Genomic DNA, 27666 nt, shown 5'->3' with positions numbered 1-27666 from the left:
TCTCTGGTTAAGAAGGGAAGGCGAGATGAAACAACCGGTGGTTATCGGCGATTCCTGGTTTGGGGAACATAAAACTGCCTTTCTCTGCAGGATAGAGATTCCTGCCTCCCGCGAGCTCTCGGAGTGGGTCCTCATCAATGTCAAATGGGAGGGTGAGCGGCCGAGTTCTGCACGGGCTGGTGTCGCCAGAAATAGGAGGGTAATAGAGATCAACACGTGGCTCAGGTGTTGGGGTGGGAATGAGGGCTTCAGATAGTTGGATCACTGGGGCTTCTAAGGAAGGTGAGAACTGTGCATAAGAGAGCGTTTCAATCCAATCCGAGTTTAATTGTCATTCAACCATACATCAGTAAAAATGCATCAGGTAAAATAGAAAGCACACGGTGAATATCAGTACTTATACGATCACACAAATTAGACTGTATATACATTCACATATATACACACATTTATGCAAATCTGCAGTCGACCATAACAGAGCTTGTCTTCTGCAGGGCGAACACGAGGGGGCAGCACAGACTGCTGCCTGGAGGCCGCAAAACACCGCTCCGCGTTGCGCCGCTCCTTCATTTTCTCCGCCAGCGAGCAACTCTCTCAGTTTACACCTGAACCGAAGTAGAAGTAATATCCCAGCGTGAGTTTCGCCATTAGAAAGGCGGAGTGGTGGGTTTAAACTTCAGTCCTGTTCTGAAACAAGATTCTGATAACAGATAGTGAAGTGGTTGTTGTGAAAGATGTTATTCAGACCTCAGACAAAGTCAGGAAGGAAAAGGTTGATCCTGCTGGGACTCATGTTCTGAGATGCGTCCATCACCATGCAGGAAGTATTGTACAAAAGGAAGATGAGCTAAGGGCTGGGCCCAACGCCTGGAAGTATGATATTATAGCAATTAGTGAGAGTTGGTTGCAGGAATGGCAGGACCGTTAGTTCATCATTCCCGGTATCTGCTGCTTTAGACGTACTAATACGGGGATAATTCAAGGGCGACGGTTATATTGAACTAGTCGTTGAATATATCACGGCAATGGTCAGTTAGGACAGAAAGGAGAACTCGTCCACGTGAGGACTTAAGGGAGGAGCTGAGGAATAAAAAGGAATTAACTCGTTCATGGGGCAACAGTCCTGGGAGTTTAGAGGAACAGACCTGTAAGAGGTCGTAGACTGTTGCAAGAAGCATTTCGCTGTGATCTTGGGTGATTTTAGCAGGTATTGACTGTGAGTCTCATACTGTGAAAGGACCAGTGGAATAGTTTGTCAAGCGTTTGGAAGAAAGTTGTCCGAATCAGTACGTATAAAGTCCCATCGAGGGACTGCAAAACTTGATCTCCTACTGCGGAATGGGACAAGGCAAAGGACAGAAGTTTATGTAGAGGACCACATTGCATCTAGTGATGTTGATGCCATTATTTAAAAGGTCATTATGGAAAAGGATAAGTGTGAAGTTGAGTTTAGTTTCCGAATTTGAGGAAGACCAGTTTTATTGGGGTCAGCAGTGATCTGCCAAGTGTGGATCCGGCCAGGCTGTTTTCTGCTGTTCATCGCAAGTTGGAGCGGAAGCGCTGTTCAGCCTCAGTGTGGAGTGGAAAGGACCAGACCGTGAATAAATGGAGGCGTTGAAGGAGAGAGCGACTTCAGTGAACACGACTGGGGTGCGAGAAACTGACCAAAAATAGATCGGAGTTGGGACCATTTCTGGTCGCCCCGTTACAGGAAGAGTAAAGAGGAGTAGGTGATTTCTGTCTTGAGGCAAATCAGAGCAGATAAATCCCCAGAACCTGACAGGGTATTCCTTCGGACCTTGAGGGAGACTAGTGTTGAAATTGCAGGGGCCCTGGCAGAAATATTTGAAATGTCAATCTCCAAGGGTCAGGTGCCGGAGGATTGGAGGATAGCTCATGTAGTTCCATTGTTTAAAAAAGGCTCAAAAAGTAAACCAGGAAATTGTAGGCTGGTAAGTTTGACATCGGTAGTCGGTGAATTATTGGAAGCAATACTAAGAGGTAGGATCTACAAGTATTTGAATAGACAGCTGCATATTAGAAACAGTCAGCAAGGCTTTGTGCGCGGTAGGTCATGCTTAACCAATCTATTAGAGTTTTTCGAGGAAGTTACCAGGAAAGTGGATGAAGGGAAGGCAGTGGATGTTGTATCCATGAACTTCAGTAAGGTCGTTGACAAGATCCCGCATGGGAGGATAGTTAGGAAGATTCAATCGCTAGGTATACAGGGAGAGGTAGTAAATTAGATTAGATATTGACTCAATGGAAGAAGTCAGAGAGTGGTAGTGGAGGATTGCTATTCTGAGTGGAGGTCTGTGATTAGTGGTGTGCCACAGGGATCAGTGCTCGGTCCATTGTTATTTGTCATCTATATCAATAATCTGGATGAAAATGTGGCAAGTTGGATCAGCAAATTTGCTTATGATACAAAGATTGGATGTATAGAGGAAAGTGAAGAAGGTTTTCCAAACTTGCAGAGGGATTGAAGCCAGTTAGGAGAGAGGGCTGAAAGATGGCAGCTGGAGTTTAATGCTGATAGGTGCGTGGTGTTACATTTTGGTGGGACTAATCAAAATAGGACATACATGCTAAATTGGAGGGCATTGAGGAATGCGGGTGAACAGAGTGATCTGGGAATAATGGTGCATAGTTCCCTGAAGTTGGAATCTCATGTGGATCGGGTGGTGAAGAATACTTTTGGTATGCTGGCCTTTATAAATCAGAGCATTGAGTATAGGGGTTGGGATGTAATGTTAAAATTGTTCAAGGCCTTGGGTGAGGTTACATTTGGAGTATTGTGTACAGTTCCGTTCACCGAATTATAAGATATATGTAAAGAAAATAGAGAGAGTACACAGGACATTTACTAGAATGTTTCCTGAGTTTCAGCACCTAAGTCACAGAGAAAGGCTGAACAAGTTACGTCTTTATTCTTTGGAGTGTAGAAGGTTGAGGGGGAACTTGATAGAGGCATTTAAAATTAAGAGGGGGATAGCTAGAGTTGATGCGGATAGGCTTCTTCCATTGAGAGTAGGGGAGATTCAAACAAGGGAACATGAGTTAAGTTAGAAGTCAAAAGTGTAGGGACAACAAGAGGGGAAATTTCTATACTGAGAGAGTGATAGCTGTGTGGAACGAGCTTCCAGTGGAAATGGTATAGGCAGGTTCGATATTGTCATTTAAAGAAATGACAATTCTGGACAGGAAAGAAATGGAGGGTTATGGGCTGAGTGCAGGTCGCTGGGACTAGGTGAGAGTAAGCGTTCGGCACGGACTAGAAGGGCTGAGATGGCCTGTTCCCGTGCTGTAATTGTTATATGGTTTTATGGTTATATCTCTCTAGTTGCAAAACGGATTAGAGCGTTAGGAGTTTTAGGAGATGTCTGCCATTGAAGACTCGCAAATTTCCCCGGATGTACTGTGGAGGGCGTTCTGACTTGTCGCATCGCCGCCTGGTGTGGAGGCTGCAACGCAGAGGGTCGCCAGAGGCTGCAGAGGGTTCTAGGCTCAGCCAACCCCATCACGAGCACAAACCTCCCCTCCATCGAGGACATGTTCAAGAGGGATTGCCTCGGGAAGACCGCATCCATCAGAGAGGACCCCCTCCCGCCGGGAAATACCCTGTGCTCATCGGTACTATCGGGGATGGGGTACAGGCGCCTGTAAACTCAACAATTTACAATCAGTTGCTTCCCCTCCGCCATCAGATTGCGAACGCTCCCTGAACACTTAAACACACCTTCGGTATTCTCCTTTTTGCAGTATTTATTAACTTCCCCTATTTACGTTAATTTTACATCTTTGCACCGCACTGAAGTCACGTTGTAGTTGCAGGAAGGGTCGCGCTTGCAGGGCGGTGTTCAGTTCTGGTCGCCCTCCTTAGGAAAGATGCCACTGAGATGGAAGGAGTGCGGGGGGAGATTTACGAGGATGTTGCCGGGACTCGAGGGTCTGAGTTATGGAGAAAATAAAAGAAGGATGGGACTTTGTTCCTTGGAGCGTGGGTAGGAAGCCAGGGGAGGCAAATATAGGGTGAATACACTGCCTTTTCTCCTCTTGGTTGGGGCATCGAGAGCTAGTATGCACAGTATTGACGTGAGAGTCGGTGGAGAGAACGGAGAGAGGAGAGGCAGGGACTGGGGTACGAGACAGAGATAGATGGGGAGAAGCGGAATGAGTTTGTGAGAAGAAGGGCAGAGTGAGAAGAGGAGTGAGTAGGAAGGAGTAAATGGAGGGAGTGGGGTAGTTCGTGGCAGGAAGGGGAGAAGAGTGGTCTAAGTGGAGAGAGGGTCAGTAGGGGGGAGAATGGGGATGCAAGTAGTGGAGGAGACTGGGGTAGAAAGCAGGGGAAGATAGGGTGGGAGGGGATAAAAGAATGTGGGAGTGAAGGTGAGGTAGATTGAACGGGGAGAAGTGGGGTGAAGTCACTTGATTGAAGTCGGCCCGAGAGGCAGTTGACAGAGACCTTGGACCTCTTCAGCAATATCCGGGTACAAATATCCCATCTTCTCGCAGATGAATCTGTAATTACCTTTGCAACTGTAACGGTAACTCGATCCGCACTTATTGCAGCTGGGCGTTTCATAGTTTAACTCGTACAGAAGATCAGAGGTCACATTCCTGTCAATGAGGGTGAGACAATTTCAACAGAGACAAAACAGATCCAGCAGACAACCGGAGACGGTCACCAAACTAATCCCACTAATCTGCGCCTCTCTCCACAGCCCCTTGTCAGATTCTAAACTTATCCTAAGATACCGCGCTCTCCCTTCAGCCCCGGGTCCATCGCCGTACGAATCCCACTACACCGCTCTCCCCTACATTCACGAATCAGCTCCCAAATTAATCCCACTGCACCACCCTCCCCCGGCAAACTTGAGTCTGTCAACAAACTAATCCAACTGTCTCACTCTCCCCACAACCCTGTCTTTCTCCAAACTTATCTCACTGACTCCCTCTCTCCCCGCAGACCTGTCAGAACTCAAACTAATCCCACTGCCTGACTCTATCCCCACGACCTCGTTTCAGTCTCCAAACTAATCCCACTGTCTCACTTCCACCTCACAGAGCTGCAACAGTCCAAACCTCACCTGTCTGCGCATTTTCCAATCCAGTATGTTACGTGTCGTTGGACGGCGTTGGAAACAAACTTCTGTGAAATTAAATCCCTTCAGTTAATGTTTGCAACCAGACTCTAACAATGCATATCCATGTGAAGGGACGGTACAAAGAGGGAATCACACAGTGTCTGAGCTCGGGACTATGGTGTGAGTTTCACACTTTGTATGAACACCGGGAGGGTGTGATGGGACGGTGTGGAGGGAGATTCACTTTGTGTCTGAACACGGGAGTGTGTGATGGGACGGTGTGGAGGGAGATTCACTCTGTGTCTGACCCCGGGAGTGATTGATGGAACCGTGTAGAGGAATAATCACTCTGTGTCTGACCCCGGGAGTGTATGATGGGACGGTGTGGAGGGAGATTCACTCTGTGTCTCACATCTGGAGTATGTGGTGGTATTGTGTGTAGGGAGATTCAGTGTCTGTCTCACGCCGCTACTTCTAGATTATTGATGTCTCTTCTCGCGGTAAAACATACCTTTTCCTTGTTTGAATTTATTTCGAGGAGCCTTGAATCAAGTTCCGAACAATTGTGCCTCGCTCCATCATAAGATGTTCCAAACGTGGATATGAAATAACAACGGTCTTCAGTTTTGATCTGGGGACACGTTGTCTCTGCAACTCAGGAATAACAAACCGTGAATCTCCACCATAAATCCCGTTGCATCAGCTGGGATCAGAAAAAGTTAAACCCCCTCCACACTGCCCAATCACACTCACACGGGGGCAGACGGAGAGTTAAGCTGCCTCCACAGCGTCCCCTCATACACTCCTGCGGTCAGAAAATGAATAAATCTCCCTTCACACCCTCCTTTCACACACTCCCGGAGTCGATGGGAAACTCCATCCACACCTTCCTATCACACACTGCTGGGATAGAACGCAGACCGAAACTCACTCCACACAGTCACGTCACATATTCTAGTTGTCCTTCGGTATTATCTCTGCCCACAGTCAGAGTCAGACGCAAAGTGTGGTAATTCAGGATCCGACCTGACGCATCACGCACTCTCGAGATCAGACAGTAAGGGACGCTGTTTCCACATTGTCCATTCAAACTTTCAGGGTCAGACACAGGATGAAGCTACCTTGAATTGTCCAACTTCCGGCAATTACCTCCCCCTCCCTTCCCTTATCCCATGTTCACTATGCCTCCTCCTCCATTTACATGTCAGCTCATTCCTGCCTAGGCCTTGCGGTGAGTGATCAGTCTGTGTCTGCCCACGGAAGTGTGTGATGGGACGGTGTGGAGGGAGATTCACTCTGTGTCTGCCCACGGAAGTGTGTGATGGGACGGTGTGGAGGGAGATTCACTCTGTGTCTGCCCACGGAAGTGTGTGATGGGACGGTGTGGAGGGAGATTCACTCTGTGTCTGCCCACGGGAGTGTGTGATGGGACGGTGTGGAGGGAGATTCACTCTGTGTCTGCCCACGGGAGTGTGTGATGGGGCGGTGTGGATGGAGATTCACTCTGTGTCTGACCCCGGGAGTGTGTGATGGGACGGTGTGGATGGAGCTTCACTCTGTGTCTGACCCCGGGAATGTGTGATGGGACGGTGTGGAGGGAGTTTCACTCTGTGTCTGACACCGGGAATGTGTGATGGGAGATGCACAGAGTGAGACTATCTCTTTACCGACTTATCGCGCTACCCTGTGTTCTCACCGAAAGCAAGGTTTGTCCCACACGGTCCCATCACACTTTTCCGGGTTTAATACAATTTGAATCTCCCTCCTTAAGTCCCATGATACACTTTCTGGCGAGCCACAGAGTGAGACTATCTCTGCACCGACTCATCGCGATACCCTGTGTTTTCACAGAAAGCAAGGTTTGTCCCACAAGCTCCCATGGCACAGCCCCGGGGTCAGACTCCCTCCACAACATCCGATCACACAATCGGGTGACAAATAGAATGACCGTGTCGTCGCACAGTCCCGGATTCTCAGTGAAACTCTCTGCCCACGGTGTCATAAAACACTTCAAGGGGCAAAGATGGGGTGAATCTCTCTGGGCACTGTCCCATCACACAATCCCGCTGTCAGACGCAGAGTGAAGGTCGATCCATATCCATATCCCGGAGTGAGACATCGAGTGAAGCTGTAATGTTACGTCTCACAACCCCGTGGTCATACCCAGAATGAATCCACCTCGTCAACGTCCCATCACAATTTCCTGGATACATTGATAGAGTGAAACTTCGTCCACGCATTCCAATCACACACTCACCCGGTCAAGCACAGAGAGAATCACCCTCCAAACCATCTCTTCACACACTCCCGATGTCAAGCACAGAGTGACACATCCTCTCTCCATGCCTGCCCTGTGATGAGGAGCAGGTGAAAGAGGGGGATGATGCCTCACCTCTTCTTCTGGTCAAAAATTTACAGAACTGGTGACGGAGATCGTTGTGCATTTGTTTAAGAATGGACAGATTAGAGTTGAGCGCAGAAAGCTTGGATTGAAGGGTTGAGTTTAACTCATGGTAGTTTCGCTGGCAGGTGTCCTTAGAGTGACGAATCTGTGATACTGAGAGAGATGGTGAAGGATGTTTAGCGTTTACAGAGACACGTGAGTCAGCTCCACGCTACCGAACGGGTCACAGTAAGTGTTGTGTCAGTGTCACGGTGAAGGGTGTCACAGTGAAGGATAATCTGGCGGAACAGTACGAGGCGTCGGCGCCACCGTGAGGGGCGTGTATGTGTCACGCTGCAGGGTATATCAATGCCCTGTTGAAGATTTTCTTGAAGTTACAATGAGGGGCTGCGTCAGTATCGTGCGCGGCAGGTCAATGTTCTTGTGAGGGATGTGTCGGTGTCACCTTTATAGGTGTTTTTATGCCCCGGCGAGTGTCGTGCCAGATCAAAATGAAGTGTATCTCGACGTCAAGGAGAGGGAAATGTCAGAGTGAGGGGTTGGTGGGATCACGGTGGGTGGAGAACCTGTGACACGGTGTGCTGTTCTCACGTATGTATGTGTTTCACTTTGAGAGACATGTCATGGCCACGGTGTGTGTGAGAGTGTAACGCTGTGTGACGATGTCACGGAGAGTACTATGTCGGTGTCATTGTGAGTTTAGGGGTCCGTATCACGTTCAGGGGTTTTCCTGTGTCCTTGTGAGGTGCGGGTAATTTCCTCAGTGAGCGGTGCATCGGCGTAATGTTGAGGGGCGATACTGTCCCGGTAAGGTGTGTTACAGTGACGTGTGAGTCTTTCTCACGATGCGGTGCATAGAGGATCACGTTGAGGAGCGTGAAGGTGTCACGGTGTAAGGTACTTCAGTGTCACGGTGATGAGCGTGTCGGTGTCACTGTGAGGGGTTTTTCGGTTTTGCTTTGAGGAATTTATCGGTGAGACGGTCAGGGGCACGTCGATGTTACCACGAGGGGTGTGTTGCGGTCAGTGTAACTGCCATGTGCGATTCACGGCGATGTTCGTGTCATTGTTGTGGTGAACAGTGTATCTATGTCTCATAGAAAATAGAACGTAGAGCATAGAATAGTCCAGCACATTACAGGCCCTTCTGCCCACAATGTTGAGCCGACCTTCAAACCCCTGCCTCCCATATAATCCCCCACCTCGTTGAAGGTCGTGCCCGTGCTGCGGTGAAAGGATTATTGATGTTCTGGTGAATAGCGTGTCGGTGTCAGGACGACTCTTGATTGTGTTACGGTAAAGGCCGTGTTTCTGTCACGGTCAGGGGTGTGTCCGTGCTGTGGTAAGCGGCGTGTAGGTGTCACTGTGGTGTTTCACAATCACAATTCATTCCACTCTCTTTATTTATAGTCTGACTCCACCCGGAGCCCGTTCCACTCACCATGGATCGACAGACCGGCCACTATCACGATGAGGGCGGACGGAACTAGGCAGAGAAGGCAGATCTGACGGTATGGTCTATTTCCAATCTTCACTTTTGATTCCCGGTCATGCGCAGCTGTGGGGAGACCACAAGACCATGAGATCATAAGATATAGTAGCAGTAGGAGGCCATTCGGGCAATCGCGTCTACCCTGATATCCAATCATAGGCCTATCCAATTGTTCCAGTCACACCCACTCCACTGTCTTCTCCCCATACCCTTTGCTGTCCGGGCAAATCAAGAGCCTATTTCTCTCTGCTTTAAATGCTCCCAAAGACTTGGCTTTCACAGCCGCTCGTGGCAACGAATTCCACATATTTAACAGCCACTGATGGAAGTAATTTCTCCACAGCTCAGTTCCAAAAGGACGTCCTTCAATCCGGAAATCGAGCCCTCTTGTCCTAGAATCGCTTACCATGGGACATAACATTTCCATATCTAATCCCTTCAGGCCTTTCAACATTCGGAATGTTTCTATAACGATTTCCCTCTCATTCTCCTGATCTCCAGGGAATACAGCGCAGGAGCTGCCAAATGTTCCTCCTACAGGAAACCTCTCATCCCTGGAATTATTCTCGTGAATCTTCCCTGAACCCTCTCCAATGTCAGTATATCCTGTCTAAAACAAGGAGCCTAAAACTGCACACAATGCTCTCAGTGTGGTCTCACGTGTGTCTTTTGGAGCCTCAACATCACATCCCTGCTCTTATATTCTATACGTCTAAAAATGAATGTCAACATTTCATTCGCTTTCTTCACCACCAACTCAACATGGAGGTTAAGCTTTAGGGTGTCTTGGACAAGCACTCCCAAGTCCGTTTGCAGCTCTGCATTTTTAATTCTCTCACCATCTAAATAATAGTCTATACAAACAAGCTGATTGAACTCAGCAGATCCGGCTGCATTCGTTGAAACGAGAAGTCAACGTTTCGGGCCGAGAACCATCGGCAGAACTGAAGGGGGCAGGGGCGCTATGTGGGGGGAGGGTGGAAGGTGAAAAATCAATCAGAGGAAAGATCAAGGGGTGCGGGAGGGGATAGGCCGGAGAAATGAAGAAGGAATGTAAGGGGAAAGCACTATGGTTAGTAAAGTCAGAATCACGAGAGAGTCAGCCAGGAGAGGAGGCAGAGTGAAAGTGGGATGGGGAAGGGAGAGGGAGGGAATTACCAGAAGTTGGAGAATTCGATGTTCATACCAAGGGGCTGGAGACTACCCAGACGGTAATTGAGGTGTTGCTCCTCCAACCTGAGTTTGGCCTCATCATGGCAGTAGAGGAGGCCATGTATGGACATATCCGAATGGGAGTGTGAAGCAGGGGATGTGAGCGTGCATTCCATCAGGTCCATGAGATTTAATCCCGTAGTCCAAATCACTGACATCATTCAGCGTCTCCCCGATTTGGATTCCCTTTCACCCACCAACTGCGGTTTCTCCTTCCACCACGATCACCCCTCCCTCTCCCAGCCTCAGTTACCTTCAGCCGTAACTGCTGAGAGTCCAGATTCCTGGACTCGGCAAAGGCAGAGGAGAGTCTGACTAATTCCACAGGTGTTTTCCTCTCTCGTACGCGATTGACTAAATTGGAGTCGTGGGTGTTGTCTTCGTGAACTTCATTTGGGTATTTGACCGGGTCCCTCAGGGGAGGCTTATCCAGAGGATTATGATTCGGGATCCACGGGGAATTGACCGTCTGGATTCAGAGTTTATTATTATTCACGGTGAGGTGGGAGTCCCTGGGTGTTAGACCGGGTCCCTCAGGGGAGGCTTATCCAGAGGATTATGATACAGGGGATCCACGGGGAATTGACCGTCTGGATTGAGAGTTTATTATTATTCACGGTGAGGTGGGAGTCCCTGGATGTTTGACCGGGTCCATCAGGGGAGGCCTATCCAGAGGACTATGATTCGGGATCCACGGGAAAGTGACCGTCTGGATTCAGAGTTTGTTATTATTCACGGTGAGGTGGGTGTCCCTGGGTGTTTGACCGGGTCCCTCAGGGGAGGCTTATCCAGAGGATTATGATACAGAGGATCCACGGGGAATTGGCCGTCTGGATTCAGAGTTTATTATTATTCACGGTGAGGTGGGTGTCCCTGGGTGTTTGACCGGGTCCCTCAGGGGAGGATTATCCAGAGGATTATGATTCGGGATCCACGGGAAAGTGACCGTCTGGATTCAGAGTTTGTTATTATTCACGGTGAGGTGGGTGTCCCTGGGTGTTTGACCGGGTCCCTCAGGGGAGGCTTATCCAGAGGATTATGATTCGGGATCCACGGGGAATTGGCCGGCTGGATTCAGAGTTTGTTATTATTCACGGTGAGGTGGGAGTCCCTGGATGTTTGACCGGGTCCCTCAGGGGAGGCTTATCCAGAGGATTATGATTCGGGATCCACGGGGAATTGGCCGGCTGGATTCAGAGTTTCTTATTATTCACGGTGTGGTGGGAGTCCCTGGGTGTTTGACCGAGTCCCTCAGGGGAGGCTTATCCAGAGGATTATGATTCGGGATCCACGGGGAATTGACCGTCAGGATTCAGAGTTTATTATTATTCACGGTGAGGTGGGAGTCCCTGGGTGTTTGACCGGGTCCCTCAGGGGTGGCTTATCCAGAGGATTATGATACAGGGGATCCACGGGAAAGTGACCGTCTGGATTGAGAGTTTATTATTATTCACGGTGAGGTGGTAGTCCCTGGGTGTTTGACCGGGTCCCTCAGGGGAGGCTTATCCAGAGGATTATGATACAGGGGATCCACGGGGAATTGACCGTCTGGATTGAGAGTTTATTATTATTCACGGTGAGGTGGGTGTCCCTGGGTGTTTGACCGGGTCCTTCAGGGGAGGCTTATCCAGAGGATTATGATACACGGGATCCACGGGAAAGTGACCGTCTGGATTCAGAGTTTATTATTATTCACGGTGAGGTGGGAGTCCCTGGGTGTTTGACCGGGTCTCTCAGGGGAGACTTATCCAGAGGATTATGATTCGGGATCCACGGGGAATTGACCGTCTGGATTCAGAGTTTATTATTATTCACGGTGAGGTGGGAGTCCCTGGGTGTTTGACCGGGTCCCTCAGGGGAGGCTTATCCAGAGGATTATGATACACGGGATCCACGGGAAAGTGACCGTCTGGATTCAGAGTTTATTATTATTCACGGTGAGGTGGGAGTCCCTGGGTGTTTGACCGGGTCTCTCAGGGGAGGCTTATCCAGAGGATTATCATTCGGGATCCACGGGGAATTGACCGTCTGGATTCAGAGTTTATTATTATTCACGGTGAGGTGGGAGTCCCTGGGTGTTTGACCGTGTCCCTCAGGGGAGGCTTATCCAGAGGATTATGATACAGGGGATCCACGGGGAATTGACCGTCTGGATTCAGAGTTTGTTATTATTCACGGTGATATGGGTGTCCCTGGGTGTTTGACCGGGTCCCTCAGGGGAGGCTTATCCAGAGGATTATGATTCGGGATCCACGGGAAAGTGACCGTCTGGATTCAGAGTTTGTTATTATTCACGGTGAGGTGGGAGTCCCTGTGTGTTTGACCGGGTCCCTCAGGGGAGGCTTATCCAGAGGATTATGATTCGGGATCCACGGGAAAGTGACCGTCTGGATTCAGAGTTTGTTATTATTCACGGTGAGGTGGGAGTCCCTGGGTGTTTGACCGGGTCCATCAGGGGAGGCTTATCCAGAGGATTATGATACAGGGGATCCACGGGGAATTGACCGTCTGGATTCAGAGTTTATTATTATTCACGGTGAGGTGGGAGTCCCTGGGTGTTTGACCGGGTCCCTCAGGGGAGGCTTATCCAGAGGATTATGATACAGGGGATCCACGGGGAATTGACCGTCTGGATTCAGAGTTTATTATTATTCACGGTGAGGTGGGAGTCCCTGGGTGTTTGACCGGGTCCCTCAGGGGAGGCTTATCCAGAGGATTATGATACACGGGATCCACGGGAAAGTGACCGTCTGGATTCAGAGTTTGTTATTATTCACGGTGAGGTGGGAGTCCCTGGGTGTTAGACCGGGTCCCTCAGGGGAGGCTTATCCAGAGGATTATGATACAGGGGATCCACGGGGAATTGACCGTCTGGATTGAGAGTTTATTATTATTCACGGTGAGGTGGGAGTCCCGGGGTGTTTGACCGGGTCCCTCAGGGGAGGCTTATCCAGAGGATTATGATTCGGGATCCACGGGAAAGTGACCGTCTGGATTCAGAGTTTGTTATTATTCACGGTGAGGTGGGAGTCCCTGGGTGTTTGACCGGGTCCATCAGGGGAGGCTTATCCAGAGGATTATGATTCGGGATCCACGGGAAAGTGACCGTCTGGATTGAGAGTTTGTTATTATTCACGGTGAGGTGGGAGTCCCTGGGTGTTTGACCGGGTCCCTCAGGGGAGGCTTATCCAGAGGATTATGATTCGGGATCCACGGGAAAGTGACCGTCTGGATTGAGAGTTTGTTATTATTCACGGTGAGGTTGGAGTCCCTGGGTGTTTGACCGGGTCCCTCAGGGGAGGCTTATCCAGAGGATTATGATACAGGGGATCCACGGGGAATTGACCGACTGGATTCAGAGTTTATTATTATTCACGGTGAGGTGGGAGTCCCTGGGTGTTTGACCGGGTCCCTCAGGGGAGGCTTATCCAGAGGATTATGATACAGAGGATCCACGGGGAATTGGCCGTCTGGATTCAGAGTTTATTATTATTCACGGTGAGGTGGGTGTCCCTGGGTGTTTGACCGGGTCCCTCAGGGGAGGATTATCCAGAGGATTATGATTCGGGATCCACGGGAAAGTGACCGTCTGGATTCAGAGTTTGTTATTATTCACGGTGAGGTGGGTGTCCCTGGGTGTTTGACCGGGTCCCTCAGGGGAGGCTTATCCAGAGGATTATGATTCGGGATCCACGGGGAATTGGCCGGCTGGATTCAGAGTTTGTTATTATTCACGGTGAGGTGGGAGTCCCTGGATGTTTGACCGGGTCCCTCAGGGGAGGCTTATCCAGAGGATTATGATTCGGGATCCACGGGGAATTGGCCGGCTGGATTCAGAGTTTGTTATTATTCACGGTGTGGTGGGAGTCCCTGGGTGTTTGACCGAGTCCCTCAGGGGAGGCTTATCCAGAGGATTATGATTCGGGATCCACGGGGAATTGACCGTCAGGATTCAGAGTTTATTATTATTCACGGTGAGGTGGGAGTCCCTGGGTGTTTGACCGGGTCCCTCAGGGGTGGCTTATCCAGAGGATTATGATACAGGGGATCCACGGGAAAGTGACCGTCTGGATTGAGAGTTTATTATTATTCACGGTGAGGTGGTAGTCCCTGGGTGTTTGACCGGGTCCCTCAGGGGAGGCTTATCCAGAGGATTATGATACAGGGGATCCACGGGGAATTGACCGTCTGGATTGAGAGTTTATTATTATTCACGGTGAGGTGGGTGTCCCTGGGTGTTTGACCGGGTCCTTCAGGGGAGGCTTATCCAGAGGATTATGATACACGGGATCCACGGGAAAGTGACCGTCTGGATTCAGAGTTTATTATTATTCACGGTGAGGTGGGAGTCCCTGGGTGTTTGACCGGGTCTCTCAGGGGAGACTTATCCAGAGGATTATGATTCGGGATCCACGGGGAATTGACCGTCTGGATTCAGAGTTTATTATTATTCACGGTGAGGTGGGAGTCCCTGGGTGTTTGACCGGGTCCCTCAGGGGAGGCTTATCCAGAGGATTATGATACACGGGATCCACGGGAAAGTGACCGTCTGGATTCAGAGTTTATTATTATTCACGGTGAGGTGGGAGTCCCTGGGTGTTTGACCGGGTCTCTCAGGGGAGGCTTATCCAGAGGATTATCATTCGGGATCCACGGGGAATTGACCGTCTGGATTCAGAGTTTATTATTATTCACGGTGAGGTGGGAGTCCCTGGGTGTTTGACCGTGTCCCTCAGGGGAGGCTTATCCAGAGGATTATGATACAGGGGATCCACGGGGAATTGACCGTCTGGATTCAGAGTTTGTTATTATTCACGGTGAGGTGGGTGTCCCTGGGTGTTTGACCGGGTCCCTCAGGGGAGGCTTATCCAGAGGATTATGATTCGGGATCCACGGGAAAGTGACCGTCTGGATTCAGAGTTTGTTATTATTCACGGTGAGGTGGGAGTCCCTGTGTGTTTGACCGGGTCCCTCAGGGGAGGCTTATCCAGAGGATTATGATTCGGGATCCACGGGAAAGTGACCGTCTGGATTCAGAGTTTGTTATTATTCACGGTGAGGTGGGAGTCCCTGGGTGTTTGACCGGGTCCATCAGGGGAGGCTTATCCAGAGGATTATGATACAGGGGATCCACGGGGAATTGACCGTCTGGATTCAGAGTTTATTATTATTCACGGTGAGGTGGGAGTCCCTGGGTGTTTGACCGGGTCCCTCAGGGGAGGCTTATCCAGAGGATTATGATACAGGGGATCCACGGGGAATTGACCGTCTGGATTCAGAGTTTATTATTATTCACGGTGAGGTGGGAGTCCCTGGGTGTTTGACCGGGTCCCTCAGGGGAGGCTTATCCAGAGGATTATGATACACGGGATCCACGGGAAAGTGACCGTCTGGATTCAGAGTTTGTTATTATTCACGGTGAGGTGGGAGTCCCTGGGTGTTAGACCGGGTCCCTCAGGGGAGGCTTATCCAGAGGATTATGATACAGGGGATCCACGGGGAATTGACCGTCTGGATTGAGAGTTTATTATTATTCACGGTGAGGTGGGAGTCCCGGGGTGTTTGACCGGGTCCCTCAGGGGAGGCTTATCCAGAGGATTATGATTCGGGATCCACGGGAAAGTGACCGTCTGGATTCAGAGTTTGTTATTATTCACGGTGAGGTGGGAGTCCCTGGGTGTTTGACCGGGTCCATCAGGGGAGGCTTATCCAGAGGATTATGATTCGGGATCCACGGGAAAGTGACCGTCTGGATTGAGAGTTTGTTATTATTCACGGTGAGGTGGGAGTCCCTGGGTGTTTGACCGGGTCCCTCAGGGGAGGCTTATCCAGAGGATTATGATTCGGGATCCACGGGAAAGTGACCGTCTGGATTGAGAGTTTGTTATTATTCACGGTGAGGTTGGAGTCCCTGGGTGTTTGACCGGGTCCCTCAGGGGAGGCTTATCCAGAGGATTATGATACAGGGGATCCACGGGGAATTGACCGACTGGATTCAGAGTTTATTATTATTCACGGTGAGGTGGGAGTCCCTGGGTGTTTGACCGGGTCCCTCAGGGGAGGCTTATCCAGAGGATTATGATACAGGGGATCCACGGGGAATTGTCCGACTGGATTCAGAGTTTATTATTATTCACGGTGAGGGGGGAGTCCCTCGGTGTTTGACCGGGTCCCTCAGGGGAGGCTTATCCAGAGGATTATGATTCGGGATCCACGGGGAATTGACCGTCTGGATTCAGAGTTTGTTATTATTCATGGTGAGCTGGGTGTCCCTGGGTGTTTGACCGGGTCCCTCAGGGGAGGCTTATCCAGAGGATTATGATTCGGGATTCACGGGAAAGTGACCGTCTGGATTCAGAGTTTATTATTATTCACGGTGAGGTGGGAGTCCCTGGGTGTTTGACCGGGTCCCTCAGGGGAGGCTTATCCAGAGGATTATGATTCGGGATCCACGGGGAATTGGCCGGCTGGATTCAAAGTTTGTTATTATTCACGGTGAGGTGGGAGTCCCTGGATGTTTGACCGGGTCCCTCAGGGGAGGCTTATCCAGAGGATTATGATTCGGGATCCACGGGGAATTGGCCGGCTGGATTCAGAGTTTGTTATTATTCACGGTGAGGTGGGAGTCACTGGGTGTTTGACCGGGTCCCTCAGGGGAGGCTTATCCAGAGGATTATGATTCGGGATCCACGGGGAATTGACCGTCTGGATTCAGAGTTTATTATTATTCACGGTGAGGTGGGAGTCCCTGGGTGTTTGACCGGGTCCCTCAGGGGTGGCTTATCCAGAGGATTATGATACAGGGGATCCACGGGAAAGTGACCGTCTGGATTGAGAGTTTTTTATTATTATTCACGGTGAGGTGGTAGTCCCTGGGTGTTTGACCGGGTCCCTCAGGGGAGGCTTATCCAGAGGATTATGATACACGGGATCCACGGGAAAGTGACCGTCTGGATTCAGAGTTTATTATTATTCACGGTGAGGTGGGAGTCCCTGGGTGTTTGACCGGGTCTCTCAGGGGAGGCTTATCCAGAGGATTATGATTCGGGATCCACGGGGAATTGACCGTCTGGATTCAGAGTTTATTATTATTCACGGTGAGGTGGGAGTCCCTGGGTGTTTGACCGGGTCCCTCAGGGGAGGCTTATCCAGAGGATTATGATACACGGGATCCACGGAAAAGTGACCGTCTGGATTCAGAGTTTATTATTATTCACGGTGAGGTGGGAGTCCCTGGGTGTTTGACCGGGTCCCTCAGGGGAGGCTTATCCAGAGGATTATGATACAGGGGATCCACGGGGAATTGACCGTCTGGATTCAGAGTTTGTTATTATTCACGGTGAGGTGGGTGTCCCTGGGTGTTTGACCGGGTCCCTCAGGGGAGGCTTATCCAGAGGATTATGATTCGGGATCCACGGGAAAGTGACCGTCTGGATTCAGAGTTTGTTATTATTCACGGTGAGGTGGGAGTCCCTGTGTGTTTGACCGGGTCCCTCAGGGGAGGCTTATCCAGAGGATTATGATTCGGGATCCACGGGAAAGTGACCGTCTGGATTCAGAGTTTGTTATTATTCACGGTGAGGTGGGAGTCCCTGGGTGTTTGACCGGGTTATCAGGGGAGGCTTATCCAGAGGATTATGATACAGGGGATCCACGGGGAATTGACCGTCTGGATTCAGAGTTTATTATTATTCACGGTGAGGTGGGAGTCCCTGGGTGTTTGACCGGGTCCCTCAGGGGAGGCTTATCCAGAGGATTATGATACAGGGGATCCACGGGGAATTGACCGTCTGGATTCAGAGTTTATTATTATTCACGGTGAGGTGGGAGTCCCTGGGTGTTTGACCGGGTCCCTCAGGGGAGGCTTATCCAGAGGATTATGATACACGGGATCCACGGGAAAGTGACCGTCTGGATTCAGAGTTTGTTATTATTCACGGTGAGGTGGGAGTCCCAGGGTGTTAGACCGGGTCCCTCAGGGGAGGCTTATCCAGAGGATTATGATACAGGGGATCCACGGGGAATTGACCGTCTGGATTGAGAGTTTATTATTATTCACGGTGAGGTGGGAGTCCCGGGGTGTTTGACCGGGTCCCTCAGGGGAGGCTTATCCAGAGGATTATGATTCGGGATCCACGGGAAAGTGACCGTCTGGATTCAGAGTTTGTTATTATTCACGGTGAGGTGGGAGTCCCTGGGTGTTTGACCGGGTCCCTCAGGGGAGGATTATCCAGAGGATTATGATTCGGGATCCACGGGAAAGTGACCGTCTGGATTCAGAGTTTGTTATTATTCACGGTGAGGTGGGTGTCCCTGGGTGTTTGACCGGGTCCCTCAGGGGAGGCTTATCCAGAGGATTATGATTCGGGATCCACGGGGAATTGGCCGGCTGGATTCAGAGTTTGTTATTATTCACGGTGAGGTGGGAGTCCCTGGATGTTTGACCGGGTCCCTCAGGGGAGGCTTATCCAGAGGATTATGATTCGGGATCCACGGGGAATTGGCCGGCTGGATTCAGAGTTTGTTATTATTCACGGTGTGGTGGGAGTCCCTGGGTGTTTGACCGAGTCCCTCAGGGGAGGCTTATCCAGAGGATTATGATTCGGGATCCACGGGGAATTGACCGTCAGGATTCAGAGTTTATTATTATTCACGGTGAGGTGGGAGTCCCTGGGTGTTTGACCGGGTCCCTCAGGGGTGGCTTATCCAGAGGATTATGATACAGGGGATCCACGGGAAAGTGACCGTCTGGATTGAGAGTTTATTATTATTCACGGTGAGGTGGTAGTCCCTGGGTGTTTGACCGGGTCCCTCAGGGGAGGCTTATCCAGAGGATTATGATACAGGGGATCCACGGGGAATTGACCGTCTGGATTGAGAGTTTATTATTATTCACGGTGAGGTGGGTGTCCCTGGGTGTTTGACCGGGTCCTTCAGGGGAGGCTTATCCAGAGGATTATGATACACGGGATCCACGGGAAAGTGACCGTCTGGATTCAGAGTTTATTATTATTCACGGTGAGGTGGGAGTCCCTGGGTGTTTGACCGGGTCTCTCAGGGGAGACTTATCCAGAGGATTATGATTCGGGATCCACGGGGAATTGACCGTCTGGATTCAGAGTTTATTATTATTCACGGTGAGGTGGGAGTCCCTGGGTGTTTGACCGGGTCTCTCAGGGGAGGCTTATCCAGAGGATTATGATTCGGGATCCACGGGGAATTGACCGTCTGGATTCAGAGTTTATTATTATTCACGGTGAGGTGGGAGTCCCTGGGTGTTTGACCGTGTCCCTCAGGGGAGGCTTATCCAGAGGATTATGATACAGGGGATCCACGGGGAATTGACCGTCTGGATTCAGAGTTTGTTATTATTCACGGTGAGGTGGGTGTCCCTGGGTGTTTGACCGGGTCCCTCAGGGGAGGCTTATCCAGAGGATTATGATTCGGGATCCACGGGAAAGTGACCGTCTGGATTCAGAGTTTGTTATTATTCACGGTGAGGTGGGAGTCCCTGTGTGTTTGACCGGGTCCCTCAGGGGAGGCTTATCCAGAGGATTATGATTCGGGATCCACGGGAAAGTGACCGTCTGGATTCAGAGTTTGTTATTATTCACGGTGAGGTGGGAGTCCCTGGGTGTTTGACCGGGTCCATCAGGGGAGGCTTATCCAGAGGATTATGATACAGGGGATCCACGGGGAATTGACCGTCTGGATTCAGAGTTTATTATTATTCACGGTGAGGTGGGAGTCCCTGGGTGTTTGACCGGGTCCCTCAGGGGAGGCTTATCCAGAGGATTATGATACAGGGGATCCACGGGGAATTGACCGTCTGGATTCAGAGTTTATTATTATTCACGGTGAGGTGGGAGTCCCTGGGTGTTTGACCGGGTCCCTCAGGGGAGGCTTATCCAGAGGATTATGATACACGGGATCCACGGGAAAGTGACCGTCTGGATTCAGAGTTTGTTATTATTCACGGTGAGGTGGGAGTCCCTGGGTGTTAGACCGGGTCCCTCAGGGGAGGCTTATCCAGAGGATTATGATACAGGGGATCCACGGGGAATTGACCGTCTGGATTGAGAGTTTATTATTATTCACGGTGAGGTGGGAGTCCCGGGGTGTTTGACCGGGTCCCTCAGGGGAGGCTTATCCAGAGGATTATGATTCGGGATCCACGGGAAAGTGACCGTCTGGATTCAGAGTTTGTTATTATTCACGGTGAGGTGGGAGTCCCTGGGTGTTTGACCGGGTCCATCAGGGGAGGCTTATCCAGAGGATTATGATTCGGGATCCACGGGAAAGTGACCGTCTGGATTGAGAGTTTGTTATTATTCACGGTGAGGTGGGAGTCCCTGGGTGTTTGACCGGGTCCCTCAGGGGAGGCTTATCCAGAGGATTATGATTCGGGATCCACGGGAAAGTGACCGTCTGGATTGAGAGTTTGTTATTATTCACGGTGAGGTTGGAGTCCCTGGGTGTTTGACCGGGTCCCTCAGGGGAGGCTTATCCAGAGGATTATGATACAGGGGATCCACGGGGAATTGACCGACTGGATTCAGAGTTTATTATTATTCACGGTGAGGTGGGAGTCCCTGGGTGTTTGACCGGGTCCCTCAGGGGAGGCTTATCCAGAGGATTATGATACAGGGGATCCACGGGGAATTGTCCGACTGGATTCAGAGTTTATTATTATTCACGGTGAGGGGGGAGTCCCTCGGTGTTTGACCGGGTCCCTCAGGGGAGGCTTATCCAGAGGATTATGATTCGGGATCCACGGGGAATTGACCGTCTGGATTCAGAGTTTGTTATTATTCATGGTGAGCTGGGTGTCCCTGGGTGTTTGACCGGGTCCCTCAGGGGAGGCTTATCCAGAGGATTATGATTCGGGATTCACGGGAAAGTGACCGTCTGGATTCAGAGTTTATTATTATTCACGGTGAGGTGGGAGTCCCTGGGTGTTTGACCGGGTCCCTCAGGGGAGGCTTATCCAGAGGATTATGATTCGGGATCCACGGGGAATTGGCCGGCTGGATTCAAAGTTTGTTATTATTCACGGTGAGGTGGGAGTCCCTGGATGTTTGACCGGGTCCCTCAGGGGAGGCTTATCCAGAGGATTATGATTCGGGATCCACGGGGAATTGGCCGGCTGGATTCAGAGTTTGTTATTATTCACGGTGAGGTGGGAGTCACTGGGTGTTTGACCGGGTCCCTCAGGGGAGGCTTATCCAGAGGATTATGATTCGGGATCCACGGGGAATTGACCGTCTGGATTCAGAGTTTATTATTATTCACGGTGAGGTGGGAGTCCCTGGGTGTTTGACCGGGTCCCTCAGGGGTGGCTTATCCAGAGGATTATGATACAGGGGATCCACGGGAAAGTGACCGTCTGGATTGAGAGTTTTTTATTATTATTCACGGTGAGGTGGTAGTCCCTGGGTGTTTGACCGGGTCCCTCAGGGGAGGCTTATCCAGAGGATTATGATACACGGGATCCACGGGAAAGTGACCGTCTGGATTCAGAGTTTATTATTATTCACGGTGAGGTGGGAGTCCCTGGGTGTTTGACCGGGTCTCTCAGGGGAGGCTTATCCAGAGGATTATGATTCGGGATCCACGGGGAATTGACCGTCTGGATTCAGAGTTTATTATTATTCACGGTGAGGTGGGAGTCCCTGGGTGTTTGACCGGGTCCCTCAGGGGAGGCTTATCCAGAGGATTATGATACACGGGATCCACGGAAAAGTGACCGTCTGGATTCAGAGTTTATTATTATTCACGGTGAGGTGGGAGTCCCTGGGTGTTTGACCGGGTCCCTCAGGGGAGGCTTATCCAGAGGATTATGATACAGGGGATCCACGGGGAATTGACCGTCTGGATTCAGAGTTTGTTATTATTCACGGTGAGGTGGGTGTCCCTGGGTGTTTGACCGGGTCCCTCAGGGGAGGCTTATCCAGAGGATTATGATTCGGGATCCACGGGAAAGTGACCGTCTGGATTCAGAGTTTGTTATTATTCACGGTGAGGTGGGAGTCCCTGTGTGTTTGACCGGGTCCCTCAGGGGAGGCTTATCCAGAGGATTATGATTCGGGATCCACGGGAAAGTGACCGTCTGGATTCAGAGTTTGTTATTATTCACGGTGAGGTGGGAGTCCCTGGGTGTTTGACCGGGTTATCAGGGGAGGCTTATCCAGAGTATTATGATTCGGGATCCACGGGAAAGTGACCGTCTGGATTCAGAGTTTGTTATTATTCACGGTGAGGTGGGAGTCCCTGGGTGTTTGACCGGGTCCATCAGGGGAGGCTTATCCAGAGGATTATGATTCGGGATCCACGGGAAAGTGACCGTCTGGATTGAGAGTTTGTTATTATTCACGGTGAGGTGGGAGTCCCTGGGTGTTTGACCGGGTCCCTCAGGGGAGGCTTATCCAGAGGATTATGATTCGGGATCCACGGGAAAGTGACCGTCTGGATTGAGAGTTTGTTATTATTCACGGTGAGGTTGGAGTCCCTGGGTGTTTGACCGGGTCCCTCAGGGGAGGCTTATCCAGAGGATTATGATACAGGGGATCCACGGGGAATTGACCGACTGGATTCAGAGTTTATTATTATTCACGGTGAGGTGGGAGTCCCTGGGTGTTTGACCGGGTCCCTCAGGGGAGGCTTATCCAGAGGATTATGATACAGGGGATCCACGGGGAATTGTCCGACTGGATTCAGAGTTTATTATTATTCACGGTGAGGGGGGAGTCCCTCGGTGTTTGACCGGGTCCCTCAGGGGAGGCTTATCCAGAGGATTATGATTCGGGATCCACGGGGAATTGACCGTCTGGATTCAGAGTTTGTTATTATTCATGGTGAGCTGGGTGTCCCTGGGTGTTTGACCGGGTCCCTCAGGGGAGGCTTATCCAGAGGATTATGATTCGGGATTCACGGGAAAGTGACCGTCTGGATTCAGAGTTTATTATTATTCACGGTGAGGTGGGAGTCCCTGGGTGTTTGACCGGGTCCCTCAGGGGAGGCTTATCCAGAGGATTATGATTCGGGATCCACGGGGAATTGGCCGGCTGGATTCAAAGTTTGTTATTATTCACGGTGAGGTGGGAGTCCCTGGATGTTTGACCGGGTCCCTCAGGGGAGGCTTATCCAGAGGATTATGATTCGGGATCCACGGGGAATTGGCCGGCTGGATTCAGAGTTTGTTATTATTCACGGTGAGGTGGGAGTCACTGGGTGTTTGACCGGGTCCCTCAGGGGAGGCTTATCCAGAGGATTATGATTCGGGATCCACGGGGAATTGACCGTCTGGATTCAGAGTTTATTATTATTCACGGTGAGGTGGGAGTCCCTGGGTGTTTGACCGGGTCCCTCAGGGGTGGCTTATCCAGAGGATTATGATACAGGGGATCCACGGGAAAGTGACCGTCTGGATTGAGAGTTTTTTATTATTATTCACGGTGAGGTGGTAGTCCCTGGGTGTTTGACCGGGTCCCTCAGGGGAGGCTTATCCAGAGGATTATGATACACGGGATCCACGGGAAAGTGACCGTCTGGATTCAGAGTTTATTATTATTCACGGTGAGGTGGGAGTCCCTGGGTGTTTGACCGGGTCTCTCAGGGGAGGCTTATCCAGAGGATTATGATTCGGGATCCACGGGGAATTGACCGTCTGGATTCAGAGTTTATTATTATTCACGGTGAGGTGGGAGTCCCTGGGTGTTTGACCGGGTCCCTCAGGGGAGGCTTATCCAGAGGATTATGATACACGGGATCCACGGAAAAGTGACCGTCTGGATTCAGAGTTTATTATTATTCACGGTGAGGTGGGAGTCCCTGGGTGTTTGACCGGGTCCCTCAGGGGAGGCTTATCCAGAGGATTATGATACAGGGGATCCACGGGGAATTGACCGTCTGGATTCAGAGTTTGTTATTATTCACGGTGAGGTGGGTGTCCCTGGGTGTTTGACCGGGTCCCTCAGGGGAGGCTTATCCAGAGGATTATGATTCGGGATCCACGGGAAAGTGACCGTCTGGATTCAGAGTTTGTTATTATTCACGGTGAGGTGGGAGTCCCTGTGTGTTTGACCGGGTCCCTCAGGGGAGGCTTATCCAGAGGATTATGATTCGGGATCCACGGGAAAGTGACCGTCTGGATTCAGAGTTTGTTATTATTCACGGTGAGGTGGGAGTCCCTGGGTGTTTGACCGGGTTATCAGGGGAGGCTTATCCAGAGGATTATGATACAGGGGATCCACGGGGAATTGACCGTCTGGATTCAGAGTTTATTATTATTCACGGTGAGGTGGGAGTCCCTGGGTGTTTGACCGGGTCCCTCAGGGGAGGCTTATCCAGAGGATTATGATACAGGGGATCCACGGGGAATTGACCGTCTGGATTCAGAGTTTATTATTATTCACGGTGAGGTGGGAGTCCCTGGGTGTTTGACCGGGTCCCTCAGGGGAGGCTTATCCAGAGGATTATGATACACGGGATCCACGGGAAAGTGACCGTCTGGATTCAGAGTTTGTTATTATTCACGGTGAGGTGGGAGTCCCAGGGTGTTAGACCGGGTCCCTCAGGGGAGGCTTATCCAGAGGATTATGATACAGGGGATCCACGGGGAATTGACCGTCTGGATTGAGAGTTTATTATTATTCACGGTGAGGTGGGAGTCCCGGGGTGTTTGACCGGGTCCCTCAGGGGAGGCTTATCCAGAGGATTATGATTCGGGATCCACGGGAAAGTGACCGTCTGGATTCAGAGTTTGTTATTATTCACGGTGAGGTGGGAGTCCCTGGGTGTTTGACCGGGTCCATCAGGGGAGGCTTATCCAGAGGATTATGATTCGGGATCCACGGGAAAGTGACCGTCTGGATTGAGAGTTTGTTATTATTCACGGTGAGGTGGGAGTCCCTGGGTGTTTGACCGGGTCCCTCAGGGGAGGCTTATCCAGAGGATTATGATTCGGGATCCACGGGAAAGTGACCGTCTGGATTGAGAGTTTGTTATTATTCACGGTGAGGTTGGAGTCCCTGGGTGTTTGACCGGGTCCCTCAGGGAGGCTTATCCAGAGGATTATGATACAGGGGATCCACGGGGAATTGACCGACTGGATTCAGAGTTTTTTATTATTCACGGTGAGGGGGGAGTCCCTGGGTGTTTGACCGGGTCCCTCAGGGGAGGCTTATCCAGAGGATTATGATTCGGGATCCACGGGGAATTGACCGTCTGGATTCAGAGTTTGTTATTATTCACGGTGAGGTGGGTGTCCCTGGGTGTTTGACCCGGTCCCTCAGGGGAGGCTTATCCAGAGGATTATGATTCGGGATCCACGGGGAATTGACCGACTGGATTCAGAGTTTATTATTATTCACGGTGAGGTGGGAGTCCCTGGGTGTTTGACCGGGTCCCTCAGGGGAGGCTTATCCAGAGGATTATGATACAGGGGATCCACGGGAAAGTGACCGTCTGGATTCAGAGTTTGTTATTAATCACGGTGAGGTGGGAGTCCCTGGGTGTTTGACCGGGTCCCTCAGGGGAGGCTTATCCAGAGGATTATGATTCGGGATCCACGGGAAAGTGACCGTCTGGATTTAGAGTTTATTATTATTCACGGTGAGGTGGGAGTCCCTGGGTGTTTGACCGGGTCCCTCAGGGGAGGCTTATCCAGAGGATTATGATTCGGGATCCACGGGAAAGTGACCGTCTGGATTCAGAGTTTATTGTTTTTCACAGTTGTATTATTGTTTTCCAGCTTTGTTCTTTTTCCTCACATCGGATAGATGACGGGCTGAACGCAGACATTTCTCCAACCAGATCTGTGACTCATCACTCTCGCATTGAATTTTATTTTGCCAGTTTTCAACATGATCCACCAGATCACCCATCTTCGCATCACAAGCAATTCAGCAACACACCCATCTACAATTACAGCCAGATCATTTCTATACATCACAGACAGGAGGTGGAAGGAGATCCCAGAGAAGTGGTCGAGGCAGACATTAACATTTGAAACATTGGAGCGAATGACAGCTGACGCTTCCAGAAAGGTGTCACTACTGTGAACTCTTACCTGTTTGTGCAGCAGTTGGCACTATTCTGGGTCCCGAGGCAATGGGAGGATCCTCGTCCGCATCGGTGAGCGGTTCGTCTCTCCGAAAGTTCAGCTCTGAGTAGGTGGAGGTCAGTCCGTCTGGGAGAGAGAGTCGGACAGGCTGATCAAGGACAGAATGAGATAAGGGTAGAGAACGGGAGATAGGTTCGCGCAGAGAGTGAAGAGACAGCAGAAGAGACAGCTGGGGTAGGCGAGGGGGGGAGAGGGGTTGAGAGACAGCGAGACAAATGGATTGTTGGAGAGAGAGAGGAGGAGAGACTGTGAAAGGGAAGGAGAGGGATGCGGAGAGAGCGATGGGATAATGGATGGCCAAATACGAGAGCAATGGGGAAAGACAACGAGGTGAGAAGAGGGGAAAGAGTGAGAGACAGAGGGGGAGGGCGGACTGTGCCAGGAGAGAGTGCAGTAGGACGGGAACGGTGAGAAGGGAGATGAGGCCTGATTTGCTGTGCTGTGTCCACGACTCTTTGCAGTTTCCTTCAGTCACGGACTGAGTAGTTTCCGTCAAAGCCGAACTGCATCGTGATTGGATGCATTCGATGGTGCGTCGGCAAAGATGGGCGGGATTCCACAGGAACATGCAAAGCTGACGGATGAGCCAAGAAGGTCTGACGGGGATAGAGCAGTGGGCACTAGAAGACAGGAACGCTAGAACACCACAGCACAGTACAGGCCCTTCAGTCCTCGATATTGTGCCGAACCATATATTCCTTAAAACGAGTACTGAACCCACACTAGCCCGTAACCCTTTATTTTTCTGTCATCCATGTGCCTGTCCAAGAGTCTCCTAAATACCCCCAATGTTTTAGTTCGCACCGCCATCCCGGGCAAGTCATTCCAGGCATCCACAACCCTCTATTAAAAAAAACTTACCACTGATGTCTCCCCTAAACTTCACTCCCTTAACTTTTTATATATGTACTGTAGTGTTTGCTATTGGTACCCTGGGAAACAAGTAGTGGCTATCCACCCTATCTATGTCTCTCATAATCTTGTCAATAACTATCATCCCATCTCATCTTACTGCGCCCCAAAGAGAAAATACCCACCTCTGCTAATCTTGCCTCATAAAACTTGTTTTCCAATCCAGCCGACATCCTCGTAATTCTACTCTGCACCCTCTCCATAGCTTCCACACCCTTCCTATAATGAGGTGAGCAGAACTGAACAGAGTACTCTAAGTCCTGTGTCACCAGAGATTTGTAGAGTTGCAGCATGACCTCTCGACTGTTGAACTCAATCCCACTATTAATGAAGTCCAGAATCCCATTGGCCATCTTAACTACCCTATCAACCTATGCAGAGACCTTGAGGGATGTATGGATTTGAACATCAAGGTCCCTCTGTCCATCCACACTCT

At 50.6% G+C, this 27666-nt stretch overlaps 1 protein-coding gene across 1 annotated transcript; it reads right to left on the bottom strand.

Moving 5' to 3' along the window:
- Positions 1 to 431: 431 nt before the first annotated feature.
- Positions 432 to 26886, bottom strand: LOC132387242 (uncharacterized). Its single transcript, XM_059959602.1, has 6 exons — positions 26265 to 26886; positions 8933 to 9049; positions 5599 to 5735; positions 5091 to 5152; positions 4532 to 4620; positions 432 to 605 (listed from the first exon to the last, which is right to left on the bottom strand). The coding sequence occupies exons 1-6, from the start codon at positions 26884 to 26886 to the stop codon at positions 595 to 597; spliced, it is 1038 nt and encodes a 345-aa protein (XP_059815585.1). The 3' UTR covers positions 432 to 594.
- Between the last annotated feature and the right edge of the window lie 780 nt (positions 26887 to 27666).

Source organism: Hypanus sabinus, unplaced genomic scaffold (genome assembly GCF_030144855.1).
Source record: "Hypanus sabinus isolate sHypSab1 unplaced genomic scaffold, sHypSab1.hap1 scaffold_1656, whole genome shotgun sequence".
In the NCBI taxonomy this organism is placed as follows: Eukaryota; Metazoa; Chordata; class Chondrichthyes; order Myliobatiformes; family Dasyatidae; genus Hypanus; species Hypanus sabinus.
This window is presented reverse-complemented; position numbering and strand designations above follow the sequence as displayed.

Coding starts and splice junctions, on each gene's coding strand:
- LOC132387242 (XM_059959602.1), bottom strand. CDS start 26,886: ATGTTCCTGTGGAATCCCGCCCATCTTTGCCGACGCACCATCGAATGC. Junction 9,050..26,264: donor GCCAACTGCTGCACAAACAG/GTAAGAGTTCAC, acceptor GTCTCCCCACAG/CTGCGCATGACCGGGAATCA. Junction 5,736..8,932: donor GGCCGGTCTGTCGATCCATG/GTGAGTGGAACG, acceptor CCTGAGTTGCAG/AGACAACGTGTCCCCAGATC.